Below are 18,020 nucleotides of genomic sequence, written 5' to 3' on the forward strand. Positions count from 1 at the left end.
AGGATGTGATGTTTGGAAGATGTTGGATTTTGGTTGCATAACATCACTACTTAAAACCAACAAATTATCAATGTCTATTGATGTTAAAATGGCAAGTTGAACTGACGTTAAAATTCAGACGTTGGGATTTGGTCACCATACCTTACAGCTTAATGTTGGTAATTTACGTCAATTTGACATCAGCATGTGATGTTTGGAAGATGTTGGATTTTGGATGCATAACATCACTACTTAAAACCAACAAATTATCAACGTCTATTGATGTTAAAATGGCAGGTTGAACTTACGTTAAAATTCAGACGTTGGGATTTGGTCACCATATTTTACAGCTTAATGTTGGTAATTTACGTCAATTTGACATCAGGATGTGATGTTTGGAAGATGTTGGATTTTGGTTACATAACATCACTACTTAAAACCAACAAATTATCAACGTCTATTGATGTTAGAATGGCAAGTTGAACTGACGTTAAAATTCAGACGTTTATCAGACGTTGGGATTTGGTCACCATACCTTACAGCTTAATGTTGGTAATTTACGTCAATTGGACATCAGGATGTGACGTTTGGAAGATGTTGGATTTTGGTTACATAACATCACTACTTAAAACCAACAAATTATCAACGTCTATTGATGTTAGAATGGCAGGTTGAACTGACGTTAAAATTCAGACGTTTATCAGACGTTGGGATTTGGTCACCATACCTTCCAGCTTAATGTTGGTAATTTACGTCAATTTGACATCAGGATGTGACGTTTGGAAGATGTTGGATTTTGGTTACATAACATCACTACTTAAAACCAACAAATTATCAATGTCTATTGATGTTAGAATGGCAAGTTGAACTGACGTTAAAATTCAGACGTTGGGATTTGGTCACCATACCTTACAGCTTAATGTTGGTAATTTACGTCAATTTGACATCAGGATGTGACGTTTGGAAGATGTTGGATTTTGGTTACATAACATCACTACTTAAAACCAACAAATTATCAACGTCTATTGATGTTAGAATGGCAAGTTGAACTGACGTTAAAATTCAGACGTTTATCAGACGTTGGGATTTGGTCACCATACCTTACAGCTTAATGTTGGTAATTTACGTCAATTTGACATCAGGATGTGACGTTTGGAAGATGTTGGATTTTGGTTACATAACATCACTACTTAAAACCAACAAATTATCAACGTCTATTGATGTTAGAATGGCAGGTTGAACTGACTTTAAAATTCAGACGTTTATCAGACGTTGGGATTTGGTCACCATACCTTACAGCTTAATGTTGGTAATTTACGTCAATTTGACATCAGGATGTGATGTTTGGAAGATGTTGGATTTTGGATGCATAACATCACTACTTAAAACCAACAAATAATCAACGTCTATTGATGTTAAAATGGCAAATTGAACTGACGTTAAAATTCAGACGTTGGGATTTGGTCACCATACCTTACAGCTTAATGTTGGTAATTTACGTCAATTTGACATCAGGATGTGATGTTTGGAAGATGTTGGATTTTGGTTACATAACATCACTACTTAAAACCAACAAATTATCAACGTCTATTGATGTTAGAATGGCAAGTTGAACTGACGTTAAAATTCAGACGTTGGGATTTGGTCACCATACCTTACAGCTTAATGTTGGTAATTTACGTCAATTTGACATCAGGATGTGACGCTTGGAAGATGTTGGATTTTGGTTACATAACATCACTACTTAAAACCAACAAATTATCAACGTCTATTGATGTTAGAATGGCAGGTTGAACTGACGTTAAAATTCAGACGTTTATCAGACGTTGGGATTTGGTCACCATACCTTACAGCTTAATGTTGGTAATTTACGTCAATTTGACATCAGGATGTGATGTTTGGAAGATGTTGGATTTTGGATGCATAACATCACTACTTAAAACCAACAAATTATCAACGTCTATTGATGTTAAAATGGCAAGTTGAACTGACGTTAAAATTCAGACGTTGGGATTTGGTCACCATTCCTTACAGCATAATGTTGGTAATTTACGTCAATTTGACATTAGGATGTGACGTTTGGAAGATGTTGGATTTTGGTTGCATAACATCACTACTTAAAACCAACAAATTATCAACGTCTATTGATGTTAGAATGGCAGGTTGAACTGACGTTAAAATCCAGACGTTAATCAGACGTTGGGATTTGGTCACCATACCTTACAGCTTAATGTTGGTAATTTACGTCAATTTGACATCAGGATGTGACGTTTGAAAGATGTTGGATTTTGGTTACATAACATCACTACTTAAAACCAACAAATTATCAACGTCTATTGATGTTAGAATGGCAGGTTGAACTGACGTTAAAATTCAGACGTTTATCAGACGTTGGGATTTGGTCACCATACCTTACAGCTTAATGTTGGTAAGTTACGTCAATTTGACATCAGGATGTGATGTTTGGAAGATGTTGGATTTTGGTTGCATAACATCACTACTTAAAACCAACAAATTATCAATGTCTATTGATGTTAAAATGGCAAGTTGAACTGACGTTAAAATTCAGACGTTGGGATTTGGTCACCATACCTTACAGCTTAATGTTGGTAATTTATGTAAATTTGACATCAGGATGTGACATTTGGAAGATGTTGGATTTTGGTTACATAACATCACTACTTAAAACCAACAAATTATCAACGTCTATTGATGTTAGAATGGCAGGTTGAACTGACGTTAAAATTCAGACGTTAATCAGACGTTGGTATTTGGTCACCAAACCTTACAACTAAATGTTGGTATTTTACGTCTATTTGACATGAGGATATGACGTTTATTAGACGTTGGATTGTGGTTACATAATATCATGACTTAAAACTAACAAAATATCAGTGTCATATGTCGTCAGTTTCTTACGTCAGTTTAACATCGGTATTAGACGTTACCCTGACGTAAAATTTTGGTCATCCGACGTCACGACCAACATTCAACCACATATCAACGTCTTTTGACGTTGGTGGCCAGCTGGGTGTAAACTATATCATGGTTTTAGAGGATTTCATACAACACTTAGATAAATAATTGTAATGTATTTTTATTAAAGGCTTGTGTTTAAAGGTGATATTAAAGAATGCTGTAGTGCTCACTTCTTTTGTTTAATCACAAACTCCAGTCGGTCTGAGTCTGGACTGACTGTGAAGGACAGAGAATATTAAAGAGAGCTAGGAGTACAGACTTTAAGCTCCTTTACCTCCTCAACTCAGTCTCAGTCCAGCTGTAAAACACCAGACCTGGGTGTAACTGTAGTCACCTGCTCAAATCTGAAAGGATTATGGTTAATTTATTATTAACTTCTATATCATTAATCTATAGTGAACACTGATTCAGCGACTGAATAAAAACAACTCTCTGATGTAAATTATTTGGTGCTGCTTCACACTACAAATGATAACACTTCAACTCCTCACTGAATCACACACAATAATCCTCTACAGGGGACACACTGGAATGTGACGTCTCTCTGTATGTTTCCATTCATTTGCTGAGTGAAAGGAACTGTTAATAAATTAGTAAATCATTTAAAAATGTGACCCAGTGTCTCAGGGATTCAGGCGTGGAGACAGGAGTAAACACAAAAAGAATTATAATAAACAAAGATAAGCAAACAAAAATCACACAGGCGTAAGAAACTACAAGAAAGTATGAGACACAAAGCACAGAGAGAAATGTAAATAAACCAAAAAACAATATAACGAAGGAAATCAGAAACACAAGAACTTAAAATGGGACTATGACATAAGCTAAAAATAACAAAGACTAGAGAGATAACGTGGTTTTGTCTTCTGTTTTATATTGTTTCTTGTTTGTGTTCCCCTTGTCATGTGACTGTTTCCTGTTTGTTCCCGGGTCATGTGATACCCTTCCCTTGTGTTTCTAGTGTCTTAATTAAGGGTCTTAATTAGTTTACAGATTTTTCTTTGTTTGAGGTGTCTTTTTATAGTCCATGTCTGTGGTTCTTGTTTGTGGGTCATTATCTGTTGTCAGTGTTCAGTTGGTGTTTCTTAGTTCTTTCTCCAGGGTTTGGTTTGGTTTAGTTTGGTTTTGGTTATTGGCTCATGTCCTTGTTTATTTTCTCTGTTCATTGTTTAGTCCCTTGTTTTATGTTTATCCTTTTTTGTAGCATTTATGTTTTCTAGACCTGTGTTTAGCCTTTTAGCTTTCTTGTTTAGCTTTTTGCCTCCCTGCCTAGCCATTAGCCTCCCTGACTAGCCTTTAGCCTCTGTCTCGTGTCCAGTGTGTTTAGCCCCTATAGCCACTTTTGCATATGGACAACTTTTATTTTGTAAGAACCTTATATCACAAGCCTTTACACAACTGTGATGATGACTGTGCTAACATTTGTCCAATGACACATGTATTCTTTGATTCTTTTTTTTAAACACGTAAACATACAATGAAATAAACATTAACATAACAATTTACCTTTAATCACTCATTTCTTTTTTTGTTAGTTCTCCATGTGAAACCCATATCCTCCACAAGCTTCACACACACACACACATCACCCTATGAATATTAAATATAAAATTACCACAATGAGCTTTAATTGTAAAGTGATTTACACAATTCAAATGCAACACAAAGTACTTCACAGAGGAATAAAACACAGAAAAGCAACAAAATCAGAAAAGCAATATATATTTTTTTAAAGTGTAGAAATAGAGACAGGAAACAATAAAATAATCAACAACATATAAATGACTAAAATTTATAAAGAAACAATCATTACACAAGCTGTGAAATTAATGTATAGAAGTAAAGACACACAAATCACAGTAAGTTTGGCATTCACGTGTGTCTAATGCTGAGGGTTCAGTTTCTTCATTCAGGAGAGAGCCCACATTTATCTTTATCTACAGAGAGTTCACAGAGCACACTTCACATTTCATTTCACATCAAAATGCTAAGTAAGAGACGTGGTGTCTTCACCAGAACAAACCACCCCTAAGATAAACAGCACTGTCATTAAAATCCAGCTCCACTCTCCCTTCAGATCTGAACAAATCCACAGCTGTGTGTCCATTCCTCCACTGGGAGATAACGACTCTACCCTCAGGTTGAATGGGGAATTTCGGTGCACAATCATTTTCATTTTCTCTCCAGAGATGTTTCGTCATGTTCAAATCTGGGCTCTGGCTGGGCCAATCAAGAACAAACACAGAGTTGTCCCAAAGCCACTCCGTTATCTTGGCTGTGTGCTTAGAGTTGTCCTGTTGAAAGCTGACCCTTTGCCCCAGGATGAGGTCCAGAACGCTCTGAAGTCTCTGTACATTACTGCATTCATCTTTCCCTCGACCCTGACTAGTCTCCCAGTTCCTGCTGCAGAAAAACTTCCCCACAGCATGATGCTGCCACCACCATGCTTCACTGTAGGTATGATGTTGGGTGGACGATGAGCTGCACCCAGTTTCCTCCAGACATGACACTGAGACCAGAGAAATTTGTTCAGGTGCCTTTTGGCAGACTCCTAGCGGACTGTTACGGCCCCTTTAATTAGGAATGGCTTCCATCTGCTCACTCTACTGTACAGGCCTGATTGGTGGTGTGCTGTAGAAATGGTTGTCCTCCTGGAAGGATATTCTCTTCCACAGGAAAACATTGGATTCTTGGTCACCTCACTGATTAAGGTCCTTTTACCTCGATCACTCAGATTGGCCCGGGCGGCCAGCTCTAAGAAAAGTCCTGGTGGTTCCAAACTACTTCCATTTATGGATGATGGAGGCCACTGTGCTCATTGCTGCAGAAATGTTTCTGTGTCCTTCCCCAGATCTGTGCTTCTATACAGTCCTGTCTTGGAGGTCTACTGATAATTCCTTGGACTTCAAGGCTTTGTTTGTAACATAATGTAGAAAAAGTCAAGCGCTATGAATACTTTATGGATGCACTGTATATTTCATTAAAATAAAAGTTTGTTTTTCTAAAAATACTTACATATATTGAATTTGATGCCAGGAACACTTTCCAAAAACTTGGAATGGGAAACAAAACACTGGGAAACTAATTACAGTGTAATGCTGTAAAAATGAAGGATCAGATTCAACATGTGAGTGACATGATTGGATTTAAAAACAGCATCTCAGAGAGGCAGAGTGTGTCAGAAGTAAAGCTGGGGAGTGGGTCACTGCTCTGTGAAGGGAAATAGAATAATGTTTCTCAACTTAAAATAGTACATAACTGTCATAAATCAAAACTCACAAATACAAAAGAGAAACCAGATATAAACAGGATCCAGAAATGCTGCTGCCTTCACTGGGCCCAAGCTCATTTAAAAAATAGTAGGATTATGTCCAGTGGTCTGACAAATTAAAATGTGATTTTCTTTTTGGAAATGATGGACGCTGTGTCCTCTGGGGATCATGTGCTTCTTATAAACACACAGTCTGCATTCATGATGGTGCTTGGGGCGGGGGGTGGTGTTAGTGCACAGGGCGTGGGTGACTGTCACATTTGTGAAGGTACCGTTAATGCTGAAGGATATATATATATACGGTTTATGAGACAAGGCCAGTCCACATTTTGTGTGGATTACAACAGCACGGCTCCATAGTAAAAGAGTCCGGGAGCTAAACTCTTCTAGAACTGTCCTCCACTGAATACTGGGGCTTTATGAAATAACATCACTGTAACCGAGACCCCAAGCTGTGGAGCGGAAAACAGATCACTTTCAGAATTACAGCAATAGGCCTCAAAATTTAAAATGGGGAACTAATTTTTCAAAAAACAAACTTTCTCAGCCTCAACATTTAAATATTTCCTTTGCATTATTTATTAATTTATTATAGGTTTTAAATGATTTGCACATCATTGCATTGTGTTCTTCTTTATATTTTGCTAAGAGTCCCAACGTTTCTGGACATGTGTCTATGGAGATAAAGTAATAACTCTGTTGTGCTTCATTCAGAACCTGACAGTGTTTGATATGTCCTCACCTGATTCACCAGACGAGGTGCAGCTGAATAAATCTGTGTTTAATAGAACTCTGCTAAAACTGTATCTCTTTCTTTCTCAGTACTCATGTGTTGACGGAGGATGTAGTGTTTCGGGAGGTCACTGCTGATAACTGCCTCTTGTCTCGCCGCCTCCTCATGAAGACCAATCGCCTTCCTCGGTGGGCGGAGCGCATTTTCCCTGGGAACCTCTCACGCTCCGTGTGCATCGTAGAGGACTCCATCGTCGACCCCAAGAACAGACGCCTGACCACATTAACCTGGAACCTAAACCATTCAAAGTTAATGGTGACTAGTGCACACACACACACACACACACACACACACACACACACACACACAGCCACACTCACACACACACACACCATGGCCAATGATGTGTTATTTCCAATTATCTGTATGCCTCACTGTTGACCCTGAATTTGAGTGTGTGTCTGTGTTATGAGATGGTGGTGGAGAGGTGTGTGTTTTATGGTGAGCGTGACAGACCTGTATGGACTCGTCTCATCAGAGAAGCCTGGATCTTATCAGCGGTGTTCGGCCTTTCTAGACCAATACAGGTAAAACACATACAACACACACACACACACACACACACACACACACACACACACACTTGATTAGTTGTTGACTCCATAACCAATTATGCTAATGAACCAGATTGTGAAAATATTCATGAAGTCAACAAATTATCATCGGTTAGACAAGAAATTGCTCGTGCCAGAATCCTGTCTTCTGATTGGCTGTGTGGATTGCATTCCTATGGATACTAGGGATGCACTGATTTAGAATTTTTTAGGCCGATACGATAACCGATAATTAGCACCTTGGAGTATCTGATACCGATATTAATAACTGATCATTTTACCTTTTTGTAATTAAAGCAAAATCACATTGGATTAAAGCAAAACAACTTTTTAGGGCGGCACGGTGGCGCAGCAGGTAGTGTCGCAGTCACACAGCTCCAGGAACCTGGAGGTTGTGGGTTCGATTTCCGCTCCGGGTGACTGTCTGTGAGGAGTTGGTGTGTTCTCCCCGTGTCCGCGTGGGTTTCCTCCGGGTGCTCCGGTTTCCTCCCACAGTCCAAAAACACACGTTGCAGGTGGATTGGCGACTCGAAAGTGTCCGTAGGTGTGAGTGTGTGAGTGAATATGTGTGTGTCTGTGTTGCCCTGTGAAGGACTGGCGTCCCCTCCAGGGTGTATTCCCGCCTTGCGCCCGATGATTCCAGGTAGGCTCTGGACCCCCCCACGACCCTAAATTGGATAAGCGGTTACAGATAATGGATGGATGGATGGAAAACAACTTTTTATCGTGGGTTGTCATAGGACTGGCGTGAATGGTTGCTAGAGGGGCGCTCATTAGTGCAGCACCGGGTGTACAGTATACAGTGTTTACAGTACACAGTGAAACGAAATAGTGTTCCTCCAGGATCAAGGTGCTACATAAAACAATACACAACATTAAAGTGCAACTAGTGCAAAGCTAGTGCAAAAGACATGGTTAAGAAAAATACAAAACACTATACATAGTTGTGTAGTTACAGCTGTCAGTGCATATGCACAAGCACAACAAAGGTGTCATTGGTGTAATATCAGCTAAAATATCCGCAAAAAATATATCAGCCTTCAGTACATAGTGCACCACTAATAGAGACCTGTGTTTAAACCTATAGAACATTCTATATCTGTGTCCTCACACTGTCCTTTTCTGTTTTCAGGAATTTGGTTTGTCCAGGTTCAAAAGCAACCAAACAAAAGCCATGAAGGGTTTGGAGCATGCACTTTCTAAACTTCACAGTGAGTTCTTAGACAAATATTACTTTCAGGACTAATGTAAACCAATGGCCAAGGCGTCAGGCGTTATATTCATCACTGGTTCCAGTAATAAGTTCAAGAATGTGTTTCTGGTTCCAATCATCGACATTTAACACATTTCTGCAGTCTTTAGTCCTAGAAAATGTGTGACATTAAAAACTATGTTTAAGTTGAGTATGTCACATGTAAATGGGTCCTCCACTTTGTGACAGTTGCTTTTCTCGCACTCATTCTTCACACTTCTGCCGACTGCCTTCTGTTCTCGTGGTTTGTAGATCAGCGGCACATTAACCAGCGCTCAGTGGTGTTGCTACAGCAGTACTTTACTACTTTATAATCAGCAGTGGTCAGGAACTCAAGAAAAGCTCAGCGTTTTTGGAAGAGATACTTGCAACAATACTGTTGTCCCTAGAAACCCAAGTGTTTTTAAGATATTAAGATACGTGCATGTGTTTGTGTTAAGCACAGTGTATATATGTAGTCTTACTGTCCCATCATGTAGAAGTGATATGAGGAAATATCCACACAGTTCTGCATTTTGGGTTTTTGCAAAGGCTATTAGAGTTTGAGATCGACTGCAAAAGTGTATCAAAGTATCAGGAGCTCAGAGCCACCACGGAGACACTTCTAAAGACGCAGCAGAAAAGGCCAAGAGCCTGACAAAGTCCTCCAGCTCCCAGAAGTCTCAAGAGTTTGTCTGAATATCTGACCCTTCATTTCCCACAAGCCCCATTACTGAGAGCCTTCTTACAGCAGAGAGGCAGTGGTCAGGAAAGTGAGGTACATAATGAGGTGAGGGCAGAGATATAGTTGTATTTAAAAGGTAGGACACCCCTAGTCAATATAGTTTGTGTAACATACTGATGGAGAAATGAAAAAAACAAAGTACATTTTACCATTTTTAAACTTGATGTTTCCCTGCTGTTCTCAAACCTGTTTGGCCTTAGACTTACTTTATTTCTCTTTGTGAATTGTAAACCCCACTGCACCCACATCAGTCTCATTCATTAAAAGGTCACAGCTTATCTGAGCCCTGTCCGTTTGGTTAGTGGACACTTCTTCACACTGGACGTGGCCCGGTGCTTTTATATAAATACAGAAACATGAGAAGTTGAAAGGTACTTATGTATATTAAATTATAATAATGCAAAATAATACTCACCATTTTACTTTTGCTACTTTTTATAGAACTGCTACGTTTTCAGACGTGGTCAATGCAGCAGTTCCTTTTTTAACCATAATTATTATTTTTGTTATTTCTGAATTTGAGAACTGCTATTGTACATAGAAAATCATTCCCATTTTAAAAGGCATGGTGCCTAAACCTTAATGCACAGCTGTACAGTTAGAGTGGAGGCATTTAAGGTAAGTCATTAGAAAGTGTAGAAGTGTTTCTAAGTGAGGGATTTGAGAAGCGATGCCATAGACACATCCAGCTCGTGTTTAGTAGCAGATAGACATCTGCAGCTCAGTCACAGTAGCTTAAAAGATGAAGAACCAAAGAAGTCTTGGAGTCTTTACTGGGGCTTTAAATGTGCTGCTGTTACTGTTAACTCCCTCCGAAGCATGCCCCCTTCAGCCCGACTGCACATGCCCTGTGAAGGAGTGAAGGGTCATGTGTAAATGACGTTCCCTAAAACTCCCAACTACCGAAACTGCACACAAGAAAAAACTGAAATGAATGGAAATGAGTTCAGAGCTGCCTCCTTATCAGGTCCAACTGGTCATTTTATCAGAAATATCCCCCGTTATCAGCACAGAGACCAACATAAGACCACCACTGACTAGATACTAATTAGTATATGATTCCAACTCAGATCATCTCCTGTCAGACTGCTGGTTTGTCATGCTTGTGATTTCACTGCAGTAGATTGTGTTATTAGGGTAAATTGGTGGTCCTATTGTGGTCCTGTGGTGGTCCCTATAGTGATAGATGGAGGACAGTGGGGGGTAAATAAATTATGCGACAGATAAGTTAAAAATAATGGGTGTTTCAGATAAAATAGCCATCACTATAGATACAAGTGAATCAGCTGGACCTTATTAAATCTTTTTCTGCTCATAAACCCATTGAAAAATCTGTGAAACTGAACTGTTAATGAATTCCTCAGGGACTGTCAGACTAAAGTTTACTTGAACCATAACTTAACTCACATTCCCCATGTGGGTTTAACTTATCTAATTAACATAACTAATTTATTCATGTTTTTACACTGTATGGCAAAAGCAATTGTCACGATTAGCAGAGGGCGGACTGACGGAGACGGATGCACACGCTAAAACACAGTACTTTTAATTAAACAAAAGATATAATAAAACAAGGCAACTACAGAAATGACAAGATAAAGGAATTGAAATGAGGAAACGACAGAGACAAACATACCGGACTAAGCAACATGACAGGGAAACATTGGAGGCGAAATAACAAGACTTATAGGAAAGAAACGACATGACTTGGAATTGTAAGGAAACATAACGACATGACAAGGAAAGAGAATTAAACAAAACGACTTGACTGAATGCGCAACTCCCAGGGCGCATACACCTAGACCCCCCAGGAGCTGGTGCAGGAGAGAGCATGGAAAACAAGACAGATTAAGACAAGACAAGGAACCATCAGGAGACAGGACTCAGGACAAGACAGGAACAGACACAGGAGCTGGGGACTTGACAGGACCAGAAACCGAGGACTGGACTTGGGACAGGACATGAGACTGACAAAGGTGGGGGCGACAGGAAACTGAACAAGAGACTGGACAGGTGACTTACAAAATGGAACAGGAGACGGGACTAGGGACTGGAACAGACTAGACAGGACGGGAGTGGAAACACAAGACTTGACATGAGATTGAGGTGGCACATTGGACAGGAACTGAGACAATACTGGGCACTGAACAGGTTTAGAGACAGAAGACTGGACATGGGCAGGTGACAGGACAGGGGACTGGAATGGAGACAAGACTGAGGCTTGAGACAGGACGGGTGACTGGACTGAGGCTGGGTGCTGGGACTGGACAGGAGACGGAACAGGTGACGGAATAGAGAACTGGGACTGGGTACTGGAACTGGACATCGGACTGGACTTGGGACAGGACAGAGGGTTGAAATGGGGACTGGACTGGATTAACAGGGGACTGGACAGGACTTGGCAGGGGAACAGGGACCAGGACGTTCACGGGGACAGACATGAACACAGTGACAGGGATAGGAACAGAGACAAAGGCAGACACAGGTACAGGGATGAGGACAGAGACAGGAACCATGACAAGAACAGACAGAGGAACAAAAACAACTGTGGGATGCCCAGGACTGGCAAATGTCTGTGGGGAAGTCTGAGGAACCAGCCTGTGCACAGTTCTGGGGACCTGCTGACAGGTCCTAATGCGGCCAGAGCAACAGTCACGGGTGCAGAAGCGGCCGGAGCCATAGTCACTGGTGCAGAAGCGGCCGGAGCCACAGTCACTGGTGCAGAGGCGGCCGGTGCCACAGTCACAGGTGCAGAAGCGGCGGGGGACGTCGCCTTCGCAGGGACAGAAGCGGCAGGGAACGCCGCCTTCGCAGGAACAAGAGCAGCTGAGGAAGCAGCCCTCTCAGGAGCACGAGCGGCCTGGGCGGCCGCCTTCTCGGGAACAGGAGTGGCCGTGGAAGCCGCCTTCTCGGAAACAGGAGCAGCCATGGAAGCCACCTTCTCTGAGACATGTGCGGCTGGGTTTGCCGCCTTCACGGTAACAGGTGCGGCTGGGTTCGCCGCCTTCACTGGGACAGGTGCGGCTGGGTTCGCCACCTTCACTGGGACAGGTGCGGCTGGGTTCGCCGCCTTCACTGGGACAGGTGCAGCTGGGTTCGCCGCCTTCATGGGGACAGGAGCAGCTGGGTTTGCTGCCTTCTCAGGGACAGGAGCGGCTGGGTTCGCTGCCTTCTCAGTGACAGAAGCGGCTGGGTTCGCCGCCTTCTCGGGGACAGGAAAGGCCATGGAAGCCGCCTTCACGGGGACAGGAGCGGCGGGGTTCGCCACCATCTCAGAAACAGGAGTGGAGACGTCCACAGAGGCAGGCATTTGTGCTGCTCGCCGGGCACGTGCTGGAGTTTTTTCGGGTTTAGGGGGACTGATGGGCACACTCTTGAGGGACTTCTTCAACTGTGGTTCCCCCGGAGATGCGCCCCAGTTAGCCTTACCCAAGCACATGGCAGGGAAAACAGGCATGACAGGACGAGTGCGTGACAGGAATATAATAAAAGAAACAAATCTACATATGGAACGCTTTTAATTTGTGAAAAACCTGTCAGAAGCATTTACAGAACTGTGAAGGGTTTGGTAACAATTATCCATTGTAATATTTATTGTGTTTCACAATGACACAAGGCTAATAAAGGATTAATAATGCTTTTTAATCTTCTAATCAGTTTTCTTTCCTGATGAGTAACCTATATCCTCCACAAACTATTTAATGTAAAAAAAGCACCAGTTACCTGACCATTGTACAAATATATTCTTAAATTATAAAACTAAGTTATAAAATTTACAGCATTATTTATCATTAAAATACAAATCAGAAGTATTTCACAGAGGGAAACTACAACATTTATGTAAACATTCAGTCAAACAACACAAATCCAGCAACAAAATGCAATAAAAGTATGTAAAAAGTGAATAAAATGAAACGTATACAATGAAATATGTAAAACACTGTAACAAACTAAAATTAATGAAAGAAAACAATGATTCAATAAAGGAAAATAAATAATGGAATTATATATTAATTCCTAAAAATGAAGCAAAAACACTAATCTATTGTAGAATAAATTTAAACAAATATTTAAATGCTTTGGAAAAAGAAATAAAAGAAAGAAAAGCATGAGAAATAAGCTTCAGACCAAAGAAATAAAAAAGAAAAGCAAATGGGTGTGCTGCAGGAAACACAATGAAATAAATAAAAAAGAAGAAAAGACATTGAATTTGAAAGGCTGTAGAAAGCAATTAAAGAGGGAAAGAATATATATATAAATAAACTGAGGAACTGGAAAAGTAAGGGGAGGGATAGAAATGAAAGAAAGAATGAAAGGAATTGCACAATTTCTTCCTGATTATTAGCCACCACCAAATCCACCCTCGATAGCTACAGCTTCCTCAATCACACACACTGCAACCAGTCACACGCCCCGGTCTCCAACACCAGGTATATCATGGTCATTGGTGCCACGAAGATTCCAGGCCTTGGACGGCTGAGGTGTCACAGCATCTTAAGACTAATTATTAAACTCAGTAACAGTGGAAACCAGAGAAATTCAACTGAAGAATATGAGGCGACATGTTTGACTTTCTTCAGGTCTGTGTTAACGTCCTCTGCTTTATCTTCTGCTGGCCACAGTTGCATACGTCACATCCTGGAAGAAGATGCACAGAAATAAATGCGGGCACAAAAAAAAAATGTACACACACACACACACACTGTGAGTTGGATATTGGTGTGTGTGTTCTGACCTATTTGCAGAAGGTTCAGAAAGCTAACTTTGCTATTTTCATAAAACATTAAAACACTTTCAGTTCCCCATTTTTCTTGAGAGTAGTAACAATATAATCCACTTAAAAAAAGTTAAAAGAACAATAAAAAAGAATAACTGTCTTAAACTGCAGTTAAAAACCTTATTGGAAATTAAATAGTTAACACACACAATAAATACATGTATTAAACTAGTCTTAGAAACTGACTCTGCCTCACAACTTTGACCTCAACTAAACACTCAGGATCTTAAAGATGTTACAGCTGTAGGTTGTTTGAAGAACTGAAAGTGTCCTTAAAAGAGTGGAAGATGTGATAAAGGCAGACACTGAAATGTTCAGAGCATATATTTTAATTTCTACCACTTACCTCCTGATTGGCTGATTTCGGCTGCCTACGAAAAGCCACATCTGAATATGTCACGTTCTCCTCGACCTAGAGACGACATTTATATCGTTAAACAAACACAGGAGTTATTTGCACTTGTACATTTCTTCTTTCTGTGTTACACACCTGAATTTTTGGTGTTGTCCCTTTTTTACCAATCACTAAAGAGGAGTAGGTGACGTCCTCCTGTAGGAGACAAAGATCACTCATCAGTTCTCATAGGATCAGTTTCTCATTCATTAATTACACTCAGATTTCTTCCTGTAAGTTGTTTACCTCGGTTGCAGCAGGTTTGGCTTTCTTTCCATGTGCCACAGTGGAGTAAATTAGATTGTCCTTAAAACAAACAAATAAACCAAGGAAAATGCATCACAAGAGAACCATGTCTTCAAAATAACAATACAACATTTCTTCCAACATCTAGTTCAAAAGGATCAGAGATCATTGACTACTTCATTCTTCATCTCAAGTTGTGTTTTATTGTGGTATATTTATAGTTCTTTATCTCCATGGGTTCATAAATAGATCTGTGTGGCGTAAAAACCCTGATAAAAATATATGGTAATCCTTCAAGCAGTTCTGCTAATCTACAAATGGGTACAGATCTGTATCTCATTCACTGAGTGGCAAAAAATCAAAACAAAAGAGGAACAAAGAATGGAAATGAAGTCTTAGTATTTGCAGAACAGTTATGATTTACATAAACAGTTTTGATTACAATGCTTTGCATCTTAAGTTATCCAGCTGTTTTGCACGGCTTGACACACCTTGTGTTTTAACTCATACATTGTTATAGTTACAGAAATATGTTGCTTTCTGTGCTGAATAAAGTGTGTAAATGTAAATATACCTGCTCTTCTCTTGGTTTAGGATTTCCACGGTGAGTAACAGTTGTGTATATAATGGCGTCCTGAGGAAAGCAATGAGTTGGTGTATATTAATAAATAAATAGACACACCGTCTGCTGCTGGTGGTAGAACTATTTATAAAGGTTTCTTTACCTCATCATTTTGTTTCCGACCTGTTTCTGCTTTGTTTCTCTTTTTTCTTCCTGTAGAATATGAACAGTTCACTCAGAGACACATGGGTTCTGTACTGAACTGAATATCCCACAATGAATAGCACTGTCTTTATACTTGTATTTACTACTTCACCTGATTTGAAAATTGTCCATATGTTTGCATTTATAGTAAAATTTAATACAGATGTAATTATTTTACTATAGAGCTGTTTGGGAATTGAGCTGAATGTGTGTGTGAGATGGTGGTGGTAAAGCTTCATGGTTGAAGGGTGGATGCTGAAGCACAATAGTATACACTTATCAACTGTAACTTTTAGACCAATCCTCTCAGCTCCACTGACCACACAGGAGCACATTGTTGTTCTACAGTTGTAGACTATAGTCCATCAGTTGCTCTGCATGCTTATTTTGTCCCCTTTCACAATGTTCTCAGGACCCCCACAGAGCAGGTGTGATGTGGTGGTGGATCATTCTCAGCGCTGCAGTGACACTGACGTGGTGGTGGTGTGTTAGTGTGTGTTGTGCTGGTGTAGAGTGGATCAGACACAGCAGTGCTGCTGGAGTTTTTAAACCCTGTGTCCACTCTCTGTCCACTCTGTGAGACACTCCTCCCTCATTGGTCCACCTTGTAGATGTAGAGTCAGAGACAGTAGCTCATCTGTCGCTGCACAGTGTGTGTCGCTCGTCCTCTAGTCCTTCATCAGTGACACAGGACGCTGTCGGCTGGATGTTTTTGGTCGGTGGACTGTTCTCAGTCCAGACACTGAGGGGTTTAAAAACTCCAGCAGCACTGCTGTGTCTGATCCACTCTACACCAGCACAACACACACTAACACACCACCACCACGTCAGTGTCACTGCAGCGCTGAGAATGATCCACCACCACATCACACCTGCTCTGTGGGGGTCCTGAGCGCTGAGGAACAGGGAGAAAGGGGGTAACAAAGTATTCAGAGCAACAGATGGACTACAGGGTGTAAGTGTAGAACTACAGAGTGCTCCTGTGTGGTCAGTGGAGCTGAGAGAATGGACAGTGAGTGTAGAGACAATGAAGCGGTCGTAATGTTATGGTTTATTGGAGTACACTAAAGATGTTAAAAATGTTCAAATGTCATACCTTTTCCGCACCTCCAGAAGGTCAAAGCTGCTCCTAGCAGTAAGAGCAGTATCAGTAAAGACACGGAGATAATGACGATGGGCTGAACGTTCTTATGGAGAAAAGATGTATCTGCTGAGTTTGTGTCTGAAAAATCAAAGCATGCTGTAATGTTATTTGAATTCTTACTGATTATAAATTATTTTAACAAGTCCAAACTTGGAAGGCTCTAAACTACACATCATAGCTGTGCTTTGTACACAGAAGAATAGATAAATTGCTATGATTTTAACTCAATTTTCCCACTTACTAATTGTTGTACAATCCATTTAATAAATCTCCATATGTTAAAATATTCATGTCACTAAATAATTACTTCTCAGTGATTGTATGTAAGTGTTGCATGATTTTTAACAATTTTAAATTAATCATGTCTAGTAATGTCTAATGGATCTTGTCATTCCAGTCCTGTATAGTGTACAATACACAGTAAAACATTTTTCAGGACCAAGATACTACATAAAACAACTGATGCAAGACTAAATAAAATTCACAAGTGCAAACGTGCAACAACGTAAGACAAGTACAATAAGAATAAGCAATAAATGATAAATAATAAATACTAGAGAGGGGGAGATAGTGCAGTTTGACTCATCACTGTTCATATAGTGTTGGTGATGTAATAATTTATAATACTGATAGTATAACAATAATGGAACAGAAATTTTTGAGGGACCACGTGAGATCCTCTGCTAGAAGACCAAGTAATCTGGTGTTCCTGAAGATCTCCACTGTGAAGCTGTTGATCTTCAGTGGAGAGTGATCACAGCCTGTTTCACTAAAGTGTTTTCCACGTTCAGAAAAGTGGTTGATTCTACAGTAGTCCATGTAGCCTTTACACATCCTCTCATCATAAATCATTATAGAAAACTTTGTCTAATGTATTTCGGATTTGAAAGATATTTTTTCTCTTTTACTAAGATTTTTTGAGTGACAAACAACACGTCTTATTTGATCAAATATTAACCCTTAGAAGTTGTGAATTTTAAGTCGAATTTTCAGTTCTGCTTGAGTAAATATTTTACATACACATGTTTATGTGCCTCTGAAGAACTTTGTGTGTTTAAATCCTCTCCTCCTCCAAAAATGCCAGATATTTAACGAAGTTATAAAATATTAACATTACAGTCTTTGCATGTGTCTGTTATAT

The 18,020-nt window shown here is 40.1% G+C and overlaps 1 protein-coding gene and 1 long non-coding RNA gene across 2 annotated transcripts; one reads left to right on the forward strand and one right to left on the reverse strand.

Annotated features, from left to right (window-relative positions):
* The first annotated feature begins 5,147 nt into the window (after positions 1-5,147).
* LOC136696408 (PRELI domain-containing protein 1, mitochondrial-like) lies at positions 5,148-9,506 on the forward strand. The gene is made up of 5 exons (XM_066670800.1): positions 5,148-5,308; positions 7,052-7,277; positions 7,436-7,549; positions 8,709-8,787; positions 9,406-9,506. The coding sequence occupies exons 1-5, from the start codon at positions 5,148-5,150 to the stop codon at positions 9,504-9,506; spliced, it is 681 nt and encodes a 226-aa protein (XP_066526897.1).
* Positions 9,507-13,774: 4,268 nt separating this feature from the next.
* On the reverse strand, positions 13,775-16,845 carry LOC136696847 (uncharacterized). Its single transcript, XR_010802643.1, has 7 exons — positions 16,832-16,845; positions 15,695-15,744; positions 15,544-15,603; positions 14,970-15,029; positions 14,820-14,879; positions 14,676-14,741; positions 13,775-14,190 (listed from the first exon to the last, which is right to left on the reverse strand). It is a non-coding gene; the product is annotated as an uncharacterized lncRNA (long non-coding RNA).
* Between the last annotated feature and the right edge of the window lie 1,175 nt (positions 16,846-18,020).

Source organism: Hoplias malabaricus, chromosome 5 (assembly GCF_029633855.1).
Source record: "Hoplias malabaricus isolate fHopMal1 chromosome 5, fHopMal1.hap1, whole genome shotgun sequence".
NCBI lineage: Eukaryota > Metazoa > Chordata > Actinopteri > Characiformes > Erythrinidae > Hoplias > Hoplias malabaricus.